Source organism: Myotis brandtii, unplaced genomic scaffold (assembly GCF_000412655.1).
Source record: "Myotis brandtii unplaced genomic scaffold, ASM41265v1 scaffold143, whole genome shotgun sequence".
Classification (NCBI taxonomy): domain Eukaryota; kingdom Metazoa; phylum Chordata; class Mammalia; order Chiroptera; family Vespertilionidae; genus Myotis; species Myotis brandtii.
Genome location: NW_005355115.1, coordinates 4,350,659 through 4,361,896, shown reverse-complemented (window position 1 = coordinate 4,361,896; position 11,238 = coordinate 4,350,659). Strand labels below are relative to the sequence as shown.

Genomic DNA, 11,238 nt, shown 5'->3' with positions numbered 1-11,238 from the left:
TCCCGAGAGCCTGCGAAGTTCTCCAAAGGCCAGCGCGGAGCGCCCGCGGCGCCGTGGGAAGTGGGGAGGGGGTGCTTCCTGGGCTGGGACATCCTGAGCAGTTTCTTAGGGAGGATGGAGATTTCCCCGGGGCTGAGACGCCTGTGGGAGCGCGCCGAGGCCAGGGCTGGGGGCTGGGGAAGGGTTCAGTAGGTCAGGATTAAGGAGATTGGGCAGCCCCGGCGGGTTTGGCTCAGGGGACAGCGTCGGCCTGCGGACTGAAGGGTCCCGGTTCGATTCCAGTCAAGGGCAGGTGCCTGGTTGCCGGCTCCCCTCCTAGTAGGGGGCGTGCAGGAGGCCGCCGATCAATGATTCTCATCATTTGTTTCTATCTCTCGCTCCTTCTCCCTTCCTCTCTGAAATCAATTTATGTAGATATAGATATAGATAGATAGATAGATAGATAGATATAAAGAAATTTGGCAAACATTTATTGAGTATCTGTATGCACGCACAGTTCTAGATGCTGGAGATGCAATAGTGAATAAAGCAGCCCAAAACTGTCCTCGTGGAACTTACCATTTAGAAAGGGCTGTTAAAAAAAAAGGACACGTGAATTAATCTATTAAAAGGCAGCAAAGCAGAATTGTATATTGTAAAAGGGTGAATTTTATGGCATATGAATTATATCTCAGTTTTCCAAGAAGGTGACAAGGTTATGGAGAGAAAGCAGGGGAGGGGTTGCAATTGTAAGTAGTCAGAGGAGGCCTCACTGAGTAGGTGACATTTGAACGTGGTTGAAGGAGGTGCCGGAGAAGTAATAAATGTATCTGAAGAAAGTGCTCCAAGCAGGGGCAGCATCAAGTGCAGAGAACACCTTCCTGCTCAGGGACTGCTAGGAGGCCAGTTGACGAGAGGAGTGGAAGGAAGAGATTGGTAGGAAATGAGATTAGATGCAACCTGGGGGCTAGGTCTCCTGGGGCTTCCAGCCACCTTGACGCTGAGCAAAGATGGGAGGCATTGGGGAGTTTTGAGTTCTGAACTGACGTGATCTGAAGTCTATCTATGTGGGAGTAGGTAATGAGGTTGGAGTAATAAGAGCAGAGTTACATTTTATTTATTTTTTGTTTTTTTTAAATATATTTCTTTATTGATTTCAGAGAGGAAGGGAAAGGGAGAGAGATAGAAACATCAATGATGAGAGAGAATCATTGATCAGCTGCCTCCCGCATGCCCCCCACTGGGGATCGAGCCCGCAACCCTAGCACGTGCCCTTGGCCGGAACTGAACCCAGGACCCTTCAGTCTGAAGGCCAACGCTCTATCCACTGAGCCAAACCGGCCAGGGCCAGAGTTACATTTTAGATGTCTCTCTCAAACTGAAGTGGGGAGCATATCTTTGAGAGGAGTAAGACTGGAGGTTGGGAGACCAGTTAGGAGACTAGAGCACAGATTCAGGTGAGGTGCTGAGAGGATGAACCGGAACATTGGCAACAGTAACTGGGCAAGGGAGACAGGCCCTTCTGGGGAAACCTGTGAAGGAATAATTTAAAAGGGTGAAAAGGAAGGGACTGTGACTTGGTCCACCACTGGCCTTACATATACACCTTCCTTAGCAAGGTGAGGCCCCAAGGTAGCTGGAACCGTTGGGAACTTAGATGACAGCCTGAGAGGATGAACCGGAACATTGGCAACAGTAACTGGGCAAGGGAGACAGGCCCTTCTGGGGAAACCTGTGAAGGAATAATTTAAAAGGGTGAAAAGGAAGGGACTGTGACTTGGTCCACCACTGGCCTTACATATACACCTTCCTTAGCAAGGTGAGGCCCCAAGGTAGCTGGAACCGTTGGGAACTTAGATGACAGCACCATGACAGCCTGTGCTGCCAGGACCTGTAGGGATTGGTTGGATGGGGTATTGGAAAGGATCAGTTACCTTAAGAATGAGAATGGAATGATGTCTTTCCAGCAGCGGGAAATGCTGAGCTCAATTGTGTGTGTCCCCTATCTTCACCTCCTTCTGCAGACACATCTCACATGTCCTTTGAGGAGCTGTTGGAATTGCAGAGCCAGGTGGGGACCAAGACATACAAACAATTGGTAGCTGGAAGCAGCACTAAGAAGCAAGGCTCTAGACCCCCTGTCCAAAATGCCTGTGTTGCAGATAAGCACAGGTGAGGAGCAAGGCCTGCCCCAGGAGTTGGAGGATGTCTGGGACCTGAGTCGGTGTCTGCTGTCTTAGGTGGCAGAGGGGAGGCCTTTGGCCAAGACTGGAGTCCCCTGGACCTGTCCTGTAATTTCTCCATAGGCCTCTGGAAATGTCAGCCAAGGTCCGGGTGCCATTTTTGCGTCAAGTTGTCCCCATCAGTAAGAAGGTGAGAAAGAGGCAGGAAGTGCTTTCTTGTGAAAGGAGACTGAACTGTATTTTCATATTCTCTCCGTTCTCTCCAAAGGTAGCCCGGGACCCCCGCTTTGACGATTTGTCAGGGGAATATAATCCTGAAGTGTTTGACAAAACCTATCAATTCCTGAACGACATCCGAGCCAAAGAGAAAGAGGTGTGCTGCATGCGGCTGGGTCACTGGTGTCCGGGGTTGGGAAACTAGGGCACAGGTTAGAGTCAGGCAGAGGGAACTGGGAGCGTAGCGATGGGCAGATTTAATTCTCCCTAATTAGGTGCTTATATTCAAATCCTGGCTCATCAGTTTACTAGCTTACCATTCGCACGTTATTCAACTTGGCTTTGCTTCAGTTTTCTAATCATAAAAAGAACTAATAGCTCCTATCTCATAGTGTTACTGAGTTAACATGCGAACCTCTTAGAGCAGCGGTTCTCAACCTGTGGGTCGAGACCCCTTTGGCGGTCGAACTCACAGGGGTCGCCAAGACCATCCTGCATATCAGATATTTACATTACGATTCATAACAGTAGCAACATGACAGTTATGAAGTAGCAACGAAAATAATTTTATGGTTGGGTCACAACATGAGGAACTGTATTTAAAGGGCCAGAAGGTTGAGAACCACTGTTTTAGAGTAATGCCTGGCACAGAATTGCAGCTAACATTTTCAGCATGCTAACCATCACATCATTTCCCACTGTGGAGCTTGTGAAAAAGCAGTTGAAGAAGCACCGTTCAGGGGAGAAGCATGAGAAGCTGCAGCAGCTGCTTCAGCGAATGGTGAGTGAGTCAGATCGTGGGTGGGGGTGAAAGTAGTTCAAGGCAGGGGGTAAATCACAGTCCCTCACACCCATCTCATCTTTGCTCCTCAGGAGCAGCAAGAAATGGCACAGCAGGAACGGAAGCGGCAGCAGGAGCTGCGCCTGGCTCTGAAGCAGGAGCGGCGGGCGCAGGCCCAGCAGGGCCATCGTCCGTACTTCCTGAAGAAATGTGAGTGGGCACAGCGGTTACAGGCTAGGTACAGGGGTGGGGGGTCGCAGGCCCTAAAGGAGGCATGAATGCTGGATCCCATGGTAAATTAGGAGGAGAGTAGAAATACTGTGGGGAGGAGGTGCCCATTCTTATTTCCCTAATTAGATTATCGGCAGAGGGTGTTGCTTTTATTTATTTTATTTTTAATGGTATGACACCGTATGGTTTTTTGCTTGTTTGTTTTTTAATTTTTCAGAGAGAGAGGACTGGGAGGAGAAAAACATTAATTTGTTGTTCCATTTATTTATGCATTCATTGCTTGTTTCTTGTATGTGCCCTTACCGGGGATCAAACCCACAACCTTGGCATATCTGAATGACCATGTAACCACCTGAGCTACGTGGCCAGGGCAGGGTGTCACTTTTATCTCTGTTGTACTCCTCACATATGCTGGACTGGGCACATAGAAGCTCACAGTAGTTGAGTTGTGAAAGAAGGAATCATAGAAAAAGACAGCCTGCTTGCACACACCATGAACTCTTAAGTCATGTTTCCCAGCACAGTGGTTGAGAATTATTGGCTGGGGAACAGGGAGAGGGTGGTGCTTCTGCTTTTGCTTACCAGCTTGCTTTCTCCCGATCCTCTAGCTGAACAGCGCCAGCTGGTCCTAGCTGAGAAGTTCAAGGAGCTGAAACGCAGCAAGAAGCTAGACAGCTTCTTGAGTCGAAAAAGGCGCCGAAACGCAGGCAAAGACAGGCGACATCTCCCTTTGAATAAGGACTAATAGGAACTGACCTCAGCTCTGCCACTGCCCCAGTGAGAACTGGGTCTGTGGGGACAGCCTGGGGCTTGGCCTATTCTGGGTCTTTCCCCTTCAAGGACAAGGATCACAGCTGCCCTTGAACTAGATTGGCTCAGCAGTGACTAAAGGGTTCTTGGGCTGCCCCAGGGATGGACAGGAACAGCTCAGCCTTCGCCATGCCACACTCCTCTGCTTGGATCTGGTTCATCATGTACTCGTGTCCTCCCATCCTTGCCTTAAACCAGGGATGAGAACCTTTTTTCTGCCAAGGGCCATTTGTATATTTATAACATCATTCATGGGCCATACAATATTATCAGTTTAAAAATTAGCGGCCATATTTGATCAAACATTTAATTAACTCACCCCTAATGCCTTGGCAGGGCCAGACCAAGTGATGCCATGGGCCTTATATGGCCCGCAGGCTGAACATTCCCAACCCCTGTGAAATCAGTAATTCTGACAGAGGAAAAAAAGGGTCAGTGACCTTAGGTTAGTGAAGGCCATGGAGTCTGTTGACGGCTTCCAGGACTGGGACTTTATGTAGAAGCCAGTTAATAAACATTCTTGTCGCTCATCTGCTTTGTGTGTGTGTGGGGTGGGGGGGGGCGGTGGCTAAAATTACTGTCTTAGGGGCCAAAATCTAAGGCTCCTACAAAGTGAAAAGTCAGATCAGAGCCCCAAAAGCAGATCCGAGAGTGAACCAATCCCACAACTCGCCTACTTAGCTTTTGTTTTGGATGCAAGGGGAGGTAGGAGATGGGGACAAAAATTGCATTCCCAGTAATGTCAGCACAACTGGCTCCCAATACTGTTTGGGTCTAGAATTCATACTACACATTTGGGCTGGAAAAATCTTGAACTGGTCATTCAGAGTAGTCTGGGGTTGGTAGTGCCTCCAGGCACCCAGCAGGAGCAAATGCAGTTCTCTCTTAGGACTGTACTGGAAACCCAGGCCTGCAGGAATTCCTTCACATAAAATCTCAAGGACTGTGTGTTCACAATGAAACACCAGCACACAAGGAAAGAAACCACCACCAGCAAGAGGGAACATTAGGAACAATAGGTAACAGAATCTGAACAGCAAAGACAGAAGTTGAAAGTAAAAAATACAAAATGTAAAATGTCTTTAAATGTTTAAAGAAAAAGCATGACTAATGAAAAGACTAAGAAAGGACCAAATTAGTTTGATTAAAGTAAAACTTCAAAATGAAAAATGTGCTGCGTCCAGCACAGGCAGGTTCGGTGAGCCTGAGGAGGGGCGGTGAAGGATTGAAGACAGACAAGAGAATACAGCTGGGCCCTAACCGGTTTGGCTCAGTGGATAGAGCGTCGGCCTGCGGACTGAAGGGTCCCAGGTTCAATTCTGATCAAGGGCATGTACCTTGGTTGCAGGCACATCTCCAGTAGGGAGTTTGCAGGAGGCAGCTGATGGATGTTTCTAACTATCCCTCTCCCTTCCTCTCTGTAAAAAATCAATAAAATATATTTTAAAAAAATACAGCTGGGGCATGGGATGCTGCTTCTCTGATGGAGAGACAGCTCCACGGCCTGCAAGCCGAAGCTTTATTTTATAGTCAGTCCACAAAGCAAAACAAGGGAAGTGGTCAACATGTTTACAATATTCTTGTGAGTTTCACCTTGTTTTCGTAGCATTTGCTGCACCTCCCACAGCCCATTAGCTACCTAGGAAGGAACTAGGGAGGACTATAAGGTCAAGCTTAATTATGCTGGGAGAGCTCTGCCCTCCAAGCTGAAACTTGTTTGTGGCCCTGCCATAGGTCAATCCAAGACCTATATCCGCTCCCTACAGAAAAATACGCTATATGAATTGAGAAACTTAATGGTTAAGCAGCAAGTTAGACACCTAAAAGGAGAATGAACCTGAAGTAGATCTGAGAAAGTTACACAGCTGGAGCCCAGGGATACAAAGAAATGGAAACTAAGGCAAAGAGGTTGGAAAACCACTGGAGATGGAGTGAGAAGATGTGACATAACCAGAGTTCCAGAAGGAGTGAATAAAGAGTCTGAGAATTTTCTAGAATTGAAGTTTATAAACGCTAACAATCAGGAAATTCCAAGCAGGATTGAAAAAAATATTAAATCATAAGAAATTAGTAAGACATTAGAAATACTAACCAAATATTAAATCATAAGAAATTAGTAAGACATTAGAAAGAAAAAAAAACAGCTATAAAGAAAAGGGAGAGAGACAGAATTAGAAACTAGGACGTCTATTGCGAGATGCTTCTGGGATGAGGTGAAAGCTGTTCTGATGACAGAAATATAAGATGAAGCTTACGATGCTCCACTCCCACTGGGTGGAAGCCGAGGGCTGTAGCTGTCAGGATAGCTTGCCTTGCCCTGAGGGAGTGAGGGATCTAGTGCTACAGAGTCCCGGATGACACGTGTCAATACTACTTTAAAGCCAAAGAACAGCTTCTTGCTGATAAAAGCAGAAAAAGGCCATTTAACTATTAGGCTCATAGAAACACTGAGAAGGTTGGAGAGGAGCTCAAAAAAGTGTGTGTGGGCTGCAGAGGGGGTTCTGAGCAGTTAAAAGCACTCCAAGTTTTACCTTGGGACCAGAGTGCTGATGTGAAGATGTCATTGCAGCCACCTAGGGTACTCCCCACTTTCCCTCCTGCTTTGCTCTAGATAGAGCAATTCGCAGCAGAGGCATCGGATTAGCCAAGCCTTGGTCACATGGCTGCACGGGGATGCTGGGAAAGCAAGTATCTGGTCTTTTATATGGTGGGAGGTGGACTCTATCTTCTATCTAGATTTATGGTGGGGAGTTTCCAGCATGAGAAGGGGGTTCAGATGAAGGGTGGTCAAGAAAACGTATGTCCACTTCAGGCTGGACTGGCCCCTAAGCCTTCAAACTTCGACTTTTCCCTTCAAGAGTGCAGAGGAGACAATGGACAGCTCTGAACTTCAGCTATGGATTTGTTTAGGTGGGGTTTTCTTTTGTTCTGTGTTTTTCTTCCCCATTGGTAACAGATTTATTGAGATAGAATTCATATATACCATATACTTTACCTATTTAAAATGTACAATTTGCCTGGCCAGTGTGGCTCAGTAGTTGAGCATCAACTGTGAACCAGAAGGTCATGGTTCGATTCCTGGTCAGGGTACATGCCCGGGTTGTGGGCTCCATCCCGTGTAGGACATGCAGGAGGCAGCCAATCAATGATTCTCATCATTGATATCTATCTATCTATCTCTCTCTCTCTCTCTACCTATCTCTATCTCTCTTTCCCTTCCTCTCTGAAATCAATAAAAAATATGTTAAAAAATAAAATGTACAATACAATGGTTTTAGTATAGTCACAGAATCATGCAGCCATCACAATTTTGTAGCATTTTCGACAACCCCAAAAGAAACCCCATACACTCTAGTAGTCACTTCCCATTTCTTCCCAGTCCCCCCAGCTCTAGGAAACCACTAAACCACTTTGTCTCTATTTTGGGACATTTCATATAAATGGAATCAATATGTGGTCCTTAATGTGCAAACCAGCTGTAGGGATACAAGGAACTGAGGCTGTGGGGACGGTCTCACAGGGGTCAGGGTAGCAAACTTCATCCAAGGTTTGCCCTCTAGGGATGGAAAGACCTGAGGCCAGACAAAGAGGCTCAGGTTGTTAGTGGTGCTGGTGAGAAGGGCAACGTCAGACTGCCCACTGGATGGCTGAATGTGGGCAAAGTCTGGGGGTGGGTTAGATTGTGTGCTAAGGACAGTGGGCAACACAGGAGCTGGACTGCAGACAGGAACATGCAGTTTTGGGGCCACAGCTGGTGTGTCCTTCCCTTAAGAATTGCTGGAGACTCGTCCATTGCAGATGAGCAGGTAGGTCCCCTGTGGGAGGCTGAGGGGCAGGTGACTGAGGATGAATAGGCGTTGAAGGAGTGCAGTGAGGAAGGCTGGTGGTGTGGTGTGGAGCTCAGCCCACGCAGGAGCCAAGGAGGCAGCAGCAACATGGGTGGAGGGGGAGACTCACCTTGTCCCCTACACGCAGTGCATGCTGGTCTGGCTACTACAGCCCAGGGGCTCTGGGTCTCCGGGGGAGGTGGGGGGGGAATAGGCTCATAAAGAGCAGAAGAGCGAAAAGCTGTGGGCATGGCCTGCCCTGGCCATCGTTCTCAGTGGTTACAGCGTCGGCCTGCACACCTAAGGGTCTCACGTTCCGTGGTTACAGCGTCGGCCTGCACACCTAAGGGTCTCACATTCCATTCCTGGTCAAGAGCACGTACCTGGGTTGAAGGTTCAATCCCTAGTCCCACAGTCGGGGTGTGTGTCAAAGGCAACCAATCACTGTTTCTCTCTCCCCCTTGCTCCCTTCTGCTCTCTCTTAAAAAAAAATCACTGGCCGAAACCGGTTTGGCTCAGTGGATAGAGCGTCGGCCTGCGGACTGAAGGATCCCAGGTTTGATTCCGGTCAAGGGCGGGGCGGGAACTGGGAGGAGGGGAGTTATGGGGGGGAAAAAAAAGAGGAACAAATGTAATCTGAACAATAAAGATTTAATAAAAAAAAATAAATTAAAAATCAATCACTGGAGAAAATATCCTCTGATGAGGATTAAACACATACACACACACACACACACACACACAGGCATGGCCTGGACCAGGGGTGGGCAAACTTTTTGACTCGAGGGCCACAATGGGTTCTTAAACTGGACCGGAGGGCCGGAACAAAAGCATGGATGGAGTGTTTGTGTGAACTAATATAAATTCAAAGTAAACATCATTACATAAAAGGGTACGGTCTTTTTTTTTGTTTTAGTTTTATTCATTTCAAACGGGCCGGATCCGGCCCGCGGGCCGTAGTTTGCCCACGGCTGGCCTGGACCAATAAGAGAGTAGGCCATGATCTCTGGCTCAGAGGTGGAGAGGTTCCCCAGTGAGAAGCTGCAGCAGCCCTAGTGTGCCTTGGGGCACAGCAACCCCAGCCTGTGTGTGTGGGGGTGTGTGTAGGCAGACCTACAGGCCACCGACAGCGCCTTGGGCCACCCTACTGCAGAGCAAGGCAAGGCCAGGCCCACCCTGTCCACCCTGTTGGCCCTCTGGTTTGTTGCCTCGTCCTGGGCACCCCAACTCTCAAACCCTGACCTCTTTTTCCCTTGCAGATTCTATTCCAAATCTCAGTCCTGGGTGGCACCCAGTTCTCTCTGTCTGGCCTCTGTGCCCTCTCTCACCACCTGACTCACCCCTTCACCGCCTCCTTCCTTCTGAAGCTTTCTCCTAGTCACTTCTTGGCTGCAAGAACCATGACCTCTGGATGCCTGGGATACTCCTTCCCTCCTCCCCTATTGCCCCTGCCAAGAGGCAGAGCTCCAGCCCTGGCACTGGGTCCCGTAGCCTCACCTGCCCTCCCTCAGTGTGAGTGGTGCCAGGGCAGCAATCATAGCAGCACAGGCCTGCCTACAGGGCAGGGATCGAGCTTTGGTGACAGTGGGCAGCTCTGTGTGGCGACGAGGAATTCACAGGGGCTGCAGTTCCATCTGCTTCCAACCCAGATCCTAAGGCATCTGGACAGGCCCGCATTCAGGCCCCTGGGTGCCTGCCAGGGTCTTTCACCTCACCTTCACTCTGTCGGCCTCACCTAGGCAAGGGGCACTCACTGCTGGGTGTGGTGGCCTTTGGCAAAATCTTTACCGTGTCAAATGCTCCCATATCCAGTGATGGTGAGAATGCCACAGTGACTGGGCCAACTCCACAAGGAAAATGGAGCCCTGTTTGATAATCTGCCCAAGTTACATGCCGTCCAGCATGTGGCAAAATGGGCTTGAGCCACCCTAACCGGTTTGGCTCAGTGGATAGAGCGTCAGCCTGCGGACTAAAGGGTCCCAGGTTCAATTCCAGTCAAGGGCATGTAACTTGGTTGCGGGCACATCCCCAGTAGCGGGTGTGCAGGGAGGCAGCTGATGGATGTTTCTAACTCTCTATCCCTCTCCCTTCCTCTCTGTGAAAAATCAATAAAATACTTTTTTTTTTTAAAAAAAAATGGGCTTGAGCCTGCAGCCCTCCAGGTGAAAGCACTTCTGACCACACACCCTCTGAGAAGGGGTGGCGATCCATCCCTGTCCACTTAATCCCCTGCTGAGGGGCCGATGCTAAGTCACACCTGACTCCCTCCACGATTCTCCCCACGCTGTCCCCTCACCCTAGTGACTCCTGGACGGCACGAGACGGCCTCGGAACCAGAGGACTCTTCTTCCCTTCTAGCCAGCGAAGCCCGCCAGATCCCCAGCAGTCACCACACAGGCCGCGTACTCCAACTCCTGCATTTTATTTCTGCAGGAAGCCGGGCCCTGCCTAGCCCTGGTCCCATCTGCAGGGCTACCGGAAGGTGGAGAAGCTCTGGGTGACGGTGCAGGAGGCATAGGGCACACCTCGAGATCGAATCTGCAGGGTGTGGAAGGTGAGGGGTGGGTTGGGGCCTGAGGAGCCCGGGTTCAGGGACTCGGTGTGAGGCTCCATCACCGTCACGGGGACTGCGTAGGACAGCATCTGGGGCCGGTCATCACGGCGTCTCACCGTGCCCTTGCCCAGGAGGTGCAGGATGCAGGAGAGGACATCAGTGCTGCTGCAGGCAGACCCCCTACCCAGGCCGCTGACCAAAGCCCTGGGAGGACAGGGGCCCTTCTGCCACGCTTCCAGCACCTGGTACAGAGAAGGGAGGGGGACAACAGGTCAGACACCAGCTCTCCCACGTCTAGCTTCCACTCCAAGCACAAGCTGCCAGGGCAACAAGCTCCACGGGCACCAGGTGCACCCCCACCTCAACCCTCCCAGGACCACAGGGAACCAGAGGCTTCAAATGTGGGCCCACCTCCCTCTGTGGATGGCACCCCCCGCCCCAAAGCTCCATCACCCCTGCGCACCCCCACCCGCCTACCAGATAGACAAGCTGGCCGATGTGCAGCCCCTCGTCCCCGTGGGCCTTGAGGATTCGGACGATGAGGCAGTTCAGAAGGTTCCGTCTCTTCTCCAGGTTCCGGCCCTCTTCATCCTCAGCTTTCAGGTACGTCTGCGGGGGGATGAGCCACACGTTGCCCCTCCGTGGCCTGGGCTCCTC

General features: G+C 50.1%; 2 protein-coding genes across 3 annotated transcripts in view; one reads left to right on the top strand and one right to left on the bottom strand.

Annotated features, from left to right (window-relative positions):
- Window positions 1–165: 165 nt before the first annotated feature.
- RRP36 (ribosomal RNA processing 36) lies at window positions 166–4,412 on the top strand. Its single transcript, XM_005861007.2, has 7 exons — window positions 166–183; window positions 2,004–2,151; window positions 2,286–2,352; window positions 2,431–2,535; window positions 3,085–3,159; window positions 3,252–3,369; window positions 3,999–4,412. Exons 2-7 carry the CDS (start codon window positions 2,015–2,017, stop codon window positions 4,133–4,135), a joined length of 639 nt encoding a protein of 212 aa, XP_005861069.2. The 5' UTR covers window positions 166–183; window positions 2,004–2,014; the 3' UTR covers window positions 4,136–4,412.
- Window positions 4,413–10,430: 6,018 nt separating this feature from the next.
- The window catches only part of CUL7 (cullin 7), a 14,351-nt gene continuing 13,543 nt past the window's right edge, over window positions 10,431–11,238 (bottom strand). The window contains exons 25-26 of one of the 2 annotated variants that reach the window (XM_014535402.1): window positions 11,059–11,237; window positions 10,431–10,823 (exon numbers count right to left, since the gene is read on the bottom strand). In XM_014535402.1, coding sequence (XP_014390888.1) covers window positions 10,500–10,823; window positions 11,059–11,237 — 503 coding nt within the window. In that variant the 3' untranslated portion in view covers window positions 10,431–10,499. Of the gene's footprint in view, window positions 10,824–11,058 lie in introns of both variants that reach the window. The other variant, XM_014535401.1, reaches the window with a different exon arrangement.

Coding starts and splice junctions, on each gene's coding strand:
- RRP36 (XM_005861007.2), top strand. CDS start 2,015: ATGTCCTTTGAGGAGCTGTTGGAATTGCAGAGCCAGGTGGGGACCAAG. Junction 2,536..3,084: donor TCCGAGCCAAAGAGAAAGAG/GTGTGCTGCATG, acceptor CCCACTGTGGAG/CTTGTGAAAAAGCAGTTGAA. Junction 3,160..3,251: donor AGCAGCTGCTTCAGCGAATG/GTGAGTGAGTCA, acceptor TTTGCTCCTCAG/GAGCAGCAAGAAATGGCACA.